Genomic DNA, 11,514 nt, shown 5'->3' with positions numbered 1-11,514 from the left:
AAAAAATATTACAATAAACTCTTTTGTAACATCATTTTTGCTATTGTAACACAATATTATAAAACAATTACATTATTTTGCTTATATTTTTATAACTTATCGTAACACTTTCTTTATAAACACTCTTGTATCTGCTGTAACACTATTGTATTTATTGTAATAGTTTTTCATATTTTTGCCAACGTTAAAATATCAATTGGTTACACATGCAACATTAAAAATTTAAATACATATTTAACATAAAAACCCAAATCTGACGTTTAAATTCAACACAATACAAAGGTCCAAGGCAACCAATATTATCAAACTTTGCAAATCAATCTAAAAACCACAATTGTTGATCACATTTCTAATTAAACCAAAACAAACAAAGTTCTAACATCAAGTTCAATTTCTAATATGTTCCGGATTCTTCTCGCCCAACTTTCTCATCGTCTCCTAAATTTTTCTATCAAATTCTCTTCCATCTAAATTTCTAGCACCAATGTTTCAAGTACGCACAAATGTGGGAGGAGCTGTAGCACCAGCAAGCCGTGATGCTGCATAAAATGTTCCAGTTGGTTTGGCATTAAATATGGAATGTTTCAAGCTTAACTTGTAAAAGAATTGCCCATCTGCAGTTTTATTGTACTTAGTATTAATGTTTGGGCATACCAAAATACACGAAATTAATGTTTACGATCATATTCCAGTAAGCAAATGTGTATAATCTGCCACCAGCCAATATAACTATTGGTTTAAATATGTAACACGTGTATATATATAATGAGTTACAACAATACTCTTGTTTTCTCTACTCCCTTGATTATTTAATACAAACAAAATCTACGGTAGAGATAATATATAAATTTACGAGGATTGTGACTCTCAAGATAAACCGTATTTTTGACAAATTATGTCTGCATCTCCATGCCAAGCAATTACTAACCCAACAGAATGCATAAAGAACCATTTTAGGCTTAAAGCTAATGTAAATACAAGAATTAGCAGGAAAAACATATCAATACAAGAGATGCATGGGGTACAAGAAAAAAGTGCAGCTTTCGTAATGTCAGTGGATCATAAGAAATAATAGTAGTTTAAGCAGACAACAGTTCTGATCAATAAACTTCTCAGCTCCCAAATATACGTACCCTGTTTGTGTTGGCACCATATACGAGAAAGAAGATGTTTACAATCCTGAGAAACATGAACATAGTCAGGGAACTTGTACTGAACAGCCATTATCCGGTGCAGAAAGATAAGATGGTGAAGCATTATAAGCAAGTCAGTGACAGTGATAGTATCATAATGATAGAAAATGAGAAGGCTAAAACTGACATGAATATTCTTCCTAAAAAATTTCGGATCTGCCTGATCCTCAAAAGGGTATCCTCCCACCAACATAACGTACAGCGTTGCTCCACATGACCATATATCAGCCATCTAAGATAGAATAACAATAAATTATGACCAACAAAGTAAATCAATAATATTATCAGTTTGAAGAAGAGAGTTCAGACACAAATCGAGATGGATGACGATGTTAAACGATATCTTTTAATTATTAGTTAGGCGGTTCAATTTTTGGAGTCAAACTTAAAAATATCTTAGACAACATAGCCAGTAAAAATGTAATATATAGCAACTTGTATACCGTAGAAGAATCATAAGAGGGTCGTGCAATGATGCTAGGGGTTATAAGAAAGACAAGAATTCATTTGTACATCAGTACATAGTGATAGTGAGTATAACCCTCCATCAGCGAGGCATGGGTGCTCCAGTGCAACCAACCCAAACAAAAAGGGTGCATCAAGTGTAAAAGAACATCAGAGGCATATGAGTACAGCCTATAAGTGGTTCAGTTATTTGATGAGGTGCACCTCAGTATTTGCTAAATTTGGAAAATTTGTTGTCAATCGAACAGCCACACTGTAGACTAATCTCAGAATGACTTAAAGTATCACTCTAGAATGTATAAGTTTAAAACTATGAAAAACAAAGGTGAGTAAAAGCTGTTTTCATTATTAGCAGAAAGTAAAAACTATATATCTGAACTAAACAAGAAGGTTGCTAGGAAATAGGACTACTCTAACTGAAACTCTTACTGCAAAACAAAGACTACGAATTATTCTCTGGAGACTCCTACAAGCACTCCACGTTCACCAAGACCAGGTCCAAGAATCTGATCACACGACTTGGAATAAAAACAAAATTCAATAAAATAAATACCCAAAAGAAAACTCAAAGAAACAAGTTTAGAATAATTCCCAACAAACTCTCCCTTAGTCTAAACTTGTTTCTGAACTTCTTTAACTCCCATAAGCTGCCTCATTCTCTCAAATTTCACTGTAGTTAGAGCTTTTGTCAGAATATCTGCTCTTTGCTTATCAGTCCTTCCGTGCTGGATGATGACCTCTCCCTTCTCGACGCAAATGGAATCGAATGTCTATATGCTTGCTACGACCATGGAACACAGGATTTTTCGGCAAGTCAATCGCCGATTTGTTGTCAATGTAGAGTAGCACTGGACCAATTTCCTTACCCGTTATTAAAGATAGAAGTTTTCGCAGCCATATTGCCTGACACGCAGCCGCCGTGGCTGCCATATATTCAGCCTCACAAGAGGACAAAGCGACGCATCTCTATTTTTGTGAGACCCAAGTGATAAGACTTTCGTTTAAATAGAATGCCATAGCACCAGTACTCTTTCTGTCCTCTACATGCCCAGCCAAATCACTATCAGAAAATCCAATCAAAATATTGTTTCCACTGTTCTTTGTATACACTAAACCGAAACCCAGCGTCCCTTTTACATAACGAAGTATGCGCTTTGTTGCGTTTTGATGTACCAGAGTTGGCTTCTCCATAAATCTACTCACGATTCCTACCGAGTAGGCTATGTCAGGCCTAGTATGCACGAGATAACGAAGACCTCCTATCAAGCTCTTATATTATGTAGGATAAAAAACAATACCCCTATCATCCTTACTTATGTTATCACTAGGATCCATTGGATATTTCGTAGAGTTACAATCAGCCATACCAGCCTTCTCCAGTATTTTTTTAGCATAACCTGTTTGCCTTAGCTCAATATACCCATTTCCCTGGTCCACTTCGATGCCCAAGTAGTAGGATAGTTTTCCCAAGTATGTCATGTTGAATTTGCTACTCATCTGCTCCTTGAAGCTCGTTATCACAGCTGAGTTCGAGCCAGTTATCAGAATGTCGTCTACATAAATTACAATGATCAGGACTTCTTCTCTTACCTTTTTAACATAGACCGCATGCTCATACGGGCATCTCGAAAAACCAATCTCAACAAGACACTGATTTAATTTTGCATACCAGGCACGGGGCGCTTGTCGTAACCCGTATAAAGCTTTCAAGAGTCTATAAACCAAGTGCTCGTTTCCTCGCTTAACAAAACCTTCTAGTTGGCTAACATAAATTTCCTCTTGGACTTCACCATTCAAGAAAGCTGTTTTTACATCGAGGTGATGCACCTCCCAACTATTTTTTGCAGCAAGAGCAAGAAGTAATCGTACAGTTTCAATTCGAGTAACCGGGGCAAAAATTTCCTCGAAATCGATTCCTTGCTTTTGTACATATCATTTGGCGACAATCCTCGCCTTGTGTTTCAAAATTTCCCCATTTGCATCCCTCTTTAACTTATAAACCCATTTCAAGTCTATGGCTTTTCTTCCCGGTGGCAGCTCCGTTAATTTCCACGAATTGTTCTTCTCAACTGATTCTATCTCCTGGCTAATGGCCTTCCTCCAATTAACATCTTTCGCTGCCTGACTGTAATTGGCAGGTTCGTCTAGACCCATCAGAAACAACTCCTCATCCTCCAGCTTTATTATTTCAGTATTTGCGTAAATGTCTGAGAGTGTCCTTGTCTTTCGAGGCTCACTGTCATTCTCAAATTCCGAACTTACTGGTGCACTATTAGAACTATCACTAGAGTCTGTGACTTCGTAATCTTCATCAGTCCCTCGTGATATATCTGCTTCACTTCCAATTGACCTGCTACTCACTTCTACTGGACCACAATTAGCTACTATGAATGTACCAACTTGAGTTTTCACAGCCTGTGCATCCTGGTTCCATTCCCACGCTTTTCTTTCCTCAAAAAATACATCCCTGCTCACACACACTTTTCTCGTCTCGGGATCATATAGCCTGAACGCTTTTGTTCCAGGCTCCTTGCCGAGATAGACAACGGCATTGCTTCTATCGTCTAGTTTTTTTACATTTGTTCCTGGAACTTTCATATAGGCTGTGCACCCAAACACTTTTATATGTTCGACATGGGGCTTTTTACCACACCACGCTTCATAAGGCGTAATTCCAGTAATAGCCCGGGTGGGAAGCTTGTTCAGTATATATATATAGAATGCCTAACAGCCTCTCCCCAGAAAAAGTTTGGCATGTTCATATGTTTCAAGAAGCTCCTGGCCATCTCGATCATGGTTCGATTACGACGCTCAACAACTCCGTTCTGTTGAGGCGAATATGGCGCAATAAAATGACGAACTATGCCAACTTCTTCGCAGTATGATAAAAAAATTTTGGACATAAACTCTCCACCCCTGTCTGTTCTGAATGTTTGAATTTTTCTTTCTTGGGTCTCTACCAAAGCTCGGAATTTTTTGAATGCTCCAAAGGCCTCGTCTTTGCACTTCAATAAGTAAGCCCACATTACACGACTCCAATTATCAACCAAAAGAAATACGTACCTATTCCCACCTGGTGTGCTCGGTGCAATCGGACCACAAATATCTCCATGGACTAGTTCTAATGCTGCTTTTGAACAAAATGTAGATTGAGAAGGAAAAGGTTTCCTAGCTTGTTTTGAGACCAAACACCCGGTACATAACTCCTTAGGCTCATCAATTTTAGACAGTCCATGTGCCATCCTCAGTGTCGACATCTGTTTCAAGGCTTTAAAATTCACATGACCGAACCTAGAATGCCACAACCAACTTTCTCCATCAGTCTTTGACAGCAAGCTCTTCGCATCATTATTTTGCAAAATAATTTTGTAAAGTCTGTTGGCAGATCGCTTCACTTTCATGACTAACTCTCCTTTTGGATCTCGTACCCACATAAAATCACCCTTAAGAATAATATCATTCCCTTCCTCTGATAATTGACCGAGACTAATAATGTTGGTGCATAGCGAAGGAATATAATATACCTCCTTAAGGAGTCGTTCCTCTCCGTTCTTACACTTGATAGCTATTGAGCCTCTCCCTTCAATGAGTACAACTGACCCATCACCAAATTTCACACGCCCAGTCACGTTCTCGTCCAAGACACTGAATTTTGACCGTTGACCTGTCATATAATTGTTTGCGCCGTTGTCTAGGTACCATAGATTAGACAATGTTTATTCTTTTGTTTCTTTTAGCTTCGGCACCACATTTTCCTCGTTTATCAACATCACAGCCTCCCCATCATCGGTTACCTCTGTCAAAAGTAGGGCTGGTTCATCTTCCGGAATCTGAGCTATGTTGGCCTCTTCCCTTATTTCTTTCTCACGTCTTGGCTTTTTACACTCCGCGGCAAAATGCCCATAAGCACTGCAATTAAAACATCTCACTTTACTTTTGTCCCTGACTCCTCGTGGAACATTTCCTCAAAATTTTGAGCTCGATGTCGCCTCCATTCCTCCCTTGTTCGACCGTTTCAACCATTCCTCCCTTGTCATTAGTAATTTTTTTTCTTCCCTCTCTCTTTTGGCCCATTCCTCTTCTTGTCAAAAGGAGTTATCCTCCACTGTTGTCTATCTGTCCTTGTAGTCTCTCCTCGTGTGCCTTCAGCGATCCTATCGCTTCTTCTACTGTCATTTTCTCAACATCCCCAAACTGCTCGATAGTGGAAGCAATTTGAAGGAATTTTGGAGGTACCGGCCTTAACAATTTTTTAACCACGTACGATTCTGTTATCTCTTCACCAAGTGTTCGTATGTTCGTAACGATTCCACTCATTTTCAGGTAGAAATCATCTAGAGAATCCGTTTCTCTCATCGCCATTGCTTCAAACTCTGCTTTAAGAGTGTGCACCTTTGCTGTTCTAACACGTTCAGCACCCTGAAACATAGTTCTTATAGCTTCCCAGGCCTCCTTCGCAGTTTTCTTCTCTGCGAGTGCTAATAGGATGTCTTCCGGGATACCCTGGTAAATGGCAGCCAGGGCTATCTTATCTGTCCTATCATCGGCTGTTGCTTCCGTGTCCTTCGATTCTATGGCCACCCAAACGCCATGAGCTTGCATGTATACTTTCATTTTCATGGCCCATGCTGTGTAATTCCCTCTTGACAGCATAGGATAACTCAAGCTTACTGTACCATCCTTTGTCTTTCATGTTTCCATCGTCGCCATCCTCGGCATATACTTTGTCATCCACCGTGAACACCTGAGAGCTCTGATACCAGAATGTAGACTAATCTCAGAATGACTTAAAGTATCACTCTAGAATGTATAAGTTTAAAACTATGAAAAACAAAGGTGAGTAAAAGCTGTTTTTATTATTAGCAGAAAGTACAAACTATATATCTGAACTAAACAAGAAGGTTGCTAGGAAATATGACTACTCTAACTGAAACTCCTACTGCAAAACAAAGACTACGAATTATTCTCTAGAGACTCCTACAAGCACTCCACGTTCACCAAGACCAGGTCCAAGAATCTGATCACACGACTTGGAATAAAAATAAAATTCAATAAAATAAATACCCAAAAGAAAACTCAAAGAAACAAGTTTAGAATAATTCCCAACACACACAATAAGAACAGAAATCACCACATAATAAATTAAATATTAAAATACAAATACATCTCCACCAGCCCATACTTACAGAGCTCTATACTTCAGAGGGAACTTACTAATAACAGATAACTCAAGCTGTCACTTAACCTCTGTGAGCTTGGTGTGTGGCACATTATTGTACCAAATCTGCATATGAGTAGTCAATATTAGGTTTATCTAAACAACATAAATGAATGACTAAATGAACCTTTATGTATTAAGATATACCTGCTCTCTGCTTTTTGGCCACTTTATTTACTGTCTGTAGCCTTCAGGAAGAGAGACGAGGCAAATCGAGGGTTTTATCCGGGCAATGTCTTTCACGATGTGGTGATCTTTTTTAGAAGGACGTAACCAGAAAGAGTAAAATCTCAAAATAAATGCACGAGTGAAAGAAGTTTGATAAAAGAAATGTAGAGAAAGTTACCTTGTCCTCAACCTTTTATTTATAACAGACTCAATAGAATTAAGATCAAGCTGGTCAAGATTCACCCGTTCATCAAGCCTCCTATTAAAGAAAGTAGTAAAAACATGAAAGGCTCTATTATATAACACATTATTTATTTAGTAGAATGACTTACTTTTTATAATTTAAGATTAGAATGAAATAAATAGAAATAATATACATATTTATGTTTAAATTACATCAGATTCCATCTTTAGTAATAAGCTCTTCACTTTTTGCAGCAAATGTTTGTTCTACAACTTTTAGAGCAGGCTGCAAAATGTTTTTTTATATTATATATTATATATAAGCATGATTGCAACACTATCATCTATATGTATCCACAACAAGTTATACACTTTGGTAGCATAATAAAGACATAATCTTTTTCACTTACCTTCTCTAAAGTCGTTTTTCCATAGACACACCTCCAAGATGCGAAACCTATAAACAAGGATTGATGTACAAAATTCAAGTTTTACAATAGTACCAAGCCCAGATAACATGAAAATTATCCGGGCAAAGACACTGTATGGACATGAGTAGAATATTTAGGATAGTAGTTAAGCCTAGATGAACATGTTGGGCTAGTGTTCAGATTTAAGTTGTTGGACACACCCTTCTGAGCTTTGTATAAATATAATTATAAAAGAAAAAATCAATAGTAGTTAAAGCCTATATAAATTTTTGCATCCAAATTCGTGTTGTACATGTGATGAACCGTATTTTGTAATAACCATTCACTTGGTAAGAACATTCATGATGATTCATTAGATGCTCTAGAATTTAAGTCTTTACATCAAACCGTTAGTCGCTAAACACGCGCTAATAATACACGCAAGTATACGCGTTCGCAAGTAATATAGAATTTTTTCTAGTTCGTTCCCATAGAGACTGACTTGGTTAACTAATTAATTTATGCATTTAAACAACAATGTATGGTTATTATTCAATACTAAGACGATAACAAATTGAGGTTGTTTATAACTAAGAATTAAACTAACAATTATAACTAAAAGATTAAAGGTGATTGAATTAATATATATGACAAACATGGGACTCTAACTTTATTAAATATTTCATTCAATAGCCTTATTGTTCTTAACCTTAGGATGTAATGGTGATGACACTTATCAGATAACACGAAACTGATAAACGCAAAATTTCATTGCACGAATACCATACTAACAGACATCCACAAAATAGATAGAAGCTGAATAGACTCTTGCACATTAGCTTCAACTCCTCTAATTCAGATTTTTCATTAGCTTGTTGGAACTGAAGTTGATGTCTCGATGCATATTGTAGTTGCTGAAAACCAGGGGGGTTGTACTGCTTACCTGGATAATACTGATAAGGCTGTTGAACCACAATAGGTTTCTTTGGATCATCCTTAGGCACAATAGGTTCACCATGAATGTTCCTATAAGGATCTACCACTTTAATGTCTGCAAATACCACAGAGGGTTTTGATGCTTGAGTTGTAGTTGGAGTGGATTCCTTGGAAAACTGATCGTCCAATTCCTTATCAACAAAGTCCAATTTCCTTTTAGTTTTTTTGGCCAGTTCCTTGTATCTTTGAGGTTTCTTTTGTTGTGGTTCAACTTGCTTCTTTGGATCTTGAGATTCAGTGATTTCAGATGGCCGAGCAGGAATTTGTTGTGTTGGTTTCACAGCTTGTAGCCTGGCCATGTTAGCAGCTTGCTCTTTGTTTTGTTTAGCCTTTTTAGCATATAGAGCAGCTTGCTTTTTTCTCTTGCTTCAATCTTGCCTTTTCTTCTCTCTTTGCTTAAGCAAATTGAGGATGTCCAGCCACCACACAAATTTCTTTCCCATTCCTGAAAACTTTAGCAATTCTCCTTTTTAAGGATGAATCAGCTGGATCCTTGTATAAGGCAATTGACCTTGACAACAGTTTCTTCTCATCAGGCTTAAGTGTCTCATACACTGTATCCAAAGGGTTCTTTAATGATGATTTTGGATAGTTCACACTTGGCTTCAGAATTATTTCCGCCTTTGGAGCTTTGATGTAGGATGTTTGTCCCCTTTCCAGATAGTTCATGCTTATTTCATTCACAGAGATTTGCCTGACTTGAGAGTGATGAATGGCTGACTTTTCTGGCTTCTTTACTAGCCCAAACTTCTTTTGAATGTCCTCATCAATTTTCTCCCAGTTGATTGGCTTGAACTGCTCCTTTTCAGCTGCTCTTAAATTAGGTGCTGCTTCATTTATCAGATTAATACTGTGTGTAACTGATGGCTTGATAAAAGCAATTGTAGGCACAGTTACTTTACTGATTTGAATGTTAAGTTGTTTCTCCCCCTCACTTGGTCCTTTTTCCCCTTTTTGTTATCATCAAGTTGAGTAGAGGAGGAGGTTTGTGCAGCCACCAGTTTCTGAAGCAAGTTTGTCTGTTGAGCTTGATGCAGATGAATTGCTGTAAGTGATGCTTCCATAGCTGTCATCCTTGTATCCAAGGCATCTATCTTTGTGGCAAGATCAGAATTTTTCCTGAGCTGTCTCATAATATCAAGAATTGTAGCTTCTGGAAGCTTAGAGTCCATTTTGTTAGAAATATCCTTTTTCATCTCATCAATATCTCCTTTAATGGTGTTGACATCTCTAGCATGTTGGAATCTTTGAATTTGTTGTAGTTGCAGAGAAGCAAGATGTGCTTGAAGGAGCTTCTTGGTGTTGGAATTTGTGGTGGTTTGAAGAGCAGAATTTGTCTGATTTATGAGTTGAATCAGGGTTGTCTTGAAGTAGTGTTCATCACAATGCTTTGAAAATGCCCATGATGGCATGTCTGATCTTGAGCTAGAACCTACTTCTCTCCCTATGTCCAATGGCTCTTCTTCACTATCTTCACCTTCATCTCCAAAGAAATTTGCTGAACCACCAGTCTCATAATCAATATCACCAGCTGTAGAGGGAAAAGCTGTGATGGCATCCTTGGCTCTTAGCATTTACTGTGTGGTGTGCACCAAGTTGAGCATCCTTTCTGCATTATCATTGCCCTACTCAGCTAGAAGTTGATAAGCTAGGTGAGTAAATGTCTCAGCATCAAGGGATGTGGAATCTATAACAACTTGAGGTTGCTGAGATAGTCCCTCCCTGTCTGCATCCTGGACATCCATCAACTCACTTGCAATGACATCCATCCTTATAGCTCCTGTACCTGCATTTCTCTCGTGTTCTCTCTTTTGTTACATCAAGGTCTCACCTTGGCTCCCCACCCTCACACCCTCACCTTCACCATCAAAGGTGGGACTCCTCTCATTCTCTTTTGCCAATCCTGAAGAACTGGATTGCTTATTTTCACTCTTTTCCTCTCCCTTTTCCTGGGAGCAACCCAGACTCTCACTCATAACACTCTCTTCCCTCAATCCAAGGAGTGATTGTACTACTACTAAGTCTTCTGCACTTGAAATAATTAATGAAATTTGAAGATGTGCAGAGACACTCGACGGATAAGGGATATCCGTCGTGTTAGCAGTTTGTGTAATATCCGGGATATATCGTGTAATTATTTTTGCTATTATATAATTATTATGTGTGTTCAGTATCTATTCTGTGAGCTAATTGTTAAGTGTTATCTGTACTTGAATATTCAAAAATAATATTAATTGAGTATTTTAATTTTTATATGTCCAAAATAAAATATAGATAATTGTCATATCTTCCTAATTATTTTTATGTTGGTTTATGGATTTATAAGAATCATATGAAATTTCTAAAATCTTTTTCCGGGTAATTAAAATCTATTTTATAAAAAACGGGAACCAACCGACGTCACCCGTTGTTACGTTTTTGGAACCCGAAACTCTTTCGAGAACTCCTTCCTAACCTAATTGTAATATTCCGAGCATATTCCATGTTTCGACTTTTTCGATCCGGCGTACGGTTTGTCCTGCGCGGGTCCCGGCGCAACATTTTCGATACAATATTCGTTTCAATAAATCAATAAAACCTGTATTTTCGATAAACGGGAGCTTTCTATTAAACTATCACAATTATCACCTCGTAATACGTGTAACCAGGCGCTAAGACCAAGACCGCAGTACAAATTGTACTGATTTGGATAATTATCCCGAAAACCGATACCGTTTGGATCAGTTTTTACAAATAAACGTACCGTTTTATATCCGGAATGATCCAACGGGATACAAATTTTCCGTAATTATAAATAGCCTTTTACCGTATTTTATTTCGTATCAAAATCATTTGCAGATAGTTAATTTATATAATTTTCAGAGAAAAGCCCTAATTTCCT

The 11,514-nt window shown here is 37.6% G+C and overlaps 1 protein-coding gene across 2 annotated transcripts; it reads right to left on the bottom strand.

The window, feature by feature from the left end:
* Nucleotides 1–259: 259 nt before the first annotated feature.
* LOC141688857 (serine/threonine-protein kinase SRK2B-like) lies at nucleotides 260–7,825 on the bottom strand. Of its 2 annotated transcripts, XM_074492981.1 has the most exons (7): nucleotides 7,638–7,825; nucleotides 7,223–7,303; nucleotides 7,024–7,130; nucleotides 6,873–6,942; nucleotides 1,321–1,425; nucleotides 1,134–1,179; nucleotides 260–539 (listed from the first exon to the last, which is right to left on the bottom strand). In XM_074492981.1, exons 4-7 carry the CDS (start codon nucleotides 6,927–6,929, stop codon nucleotides 490–492), a joined length of 258 nt encoding a protein of 85 aa, XP_074349082.1. In that variant the 5' UTR covers nucleotides 6,930–6,942; nucleotides 7,024–7,130; nucleotides 7,223–7,303; nucleotides 7,638–7,825; the 3' UTR covers nucleotides 260–489. The 2 variants fall into 2 exon arrangements, 1 of the variants encoding a protein (XP_074349082.1); XR_012562175.1 differs by lacking the exon at nucleotides 260–539 and having other exon boundaries at nucleotides 867–1,179; nucleotides 6,845–6,942.
* Between the last annotated feature and the right edge of the window lie 3,689 nt (nucleotides 7,826–11,514).

Source organism: Apium graveolens, chromosome 10 (assembly GCF_009905375.1).
Source record: "Apium graveolens cultivar Ventura chromosome 10, ASM990537v1, whole genome shotgun sequence".
NCBI lineage: Eukaryota > Viridiplantae > Streptophyta > Magnoliopsida > Apiales > Apiaceae > Apium > Apium graveolens.
Note: the sequence above shows the minus strand (reverse complement) of the source record. Positions and strands in the feature narration are given on the sequence as shown.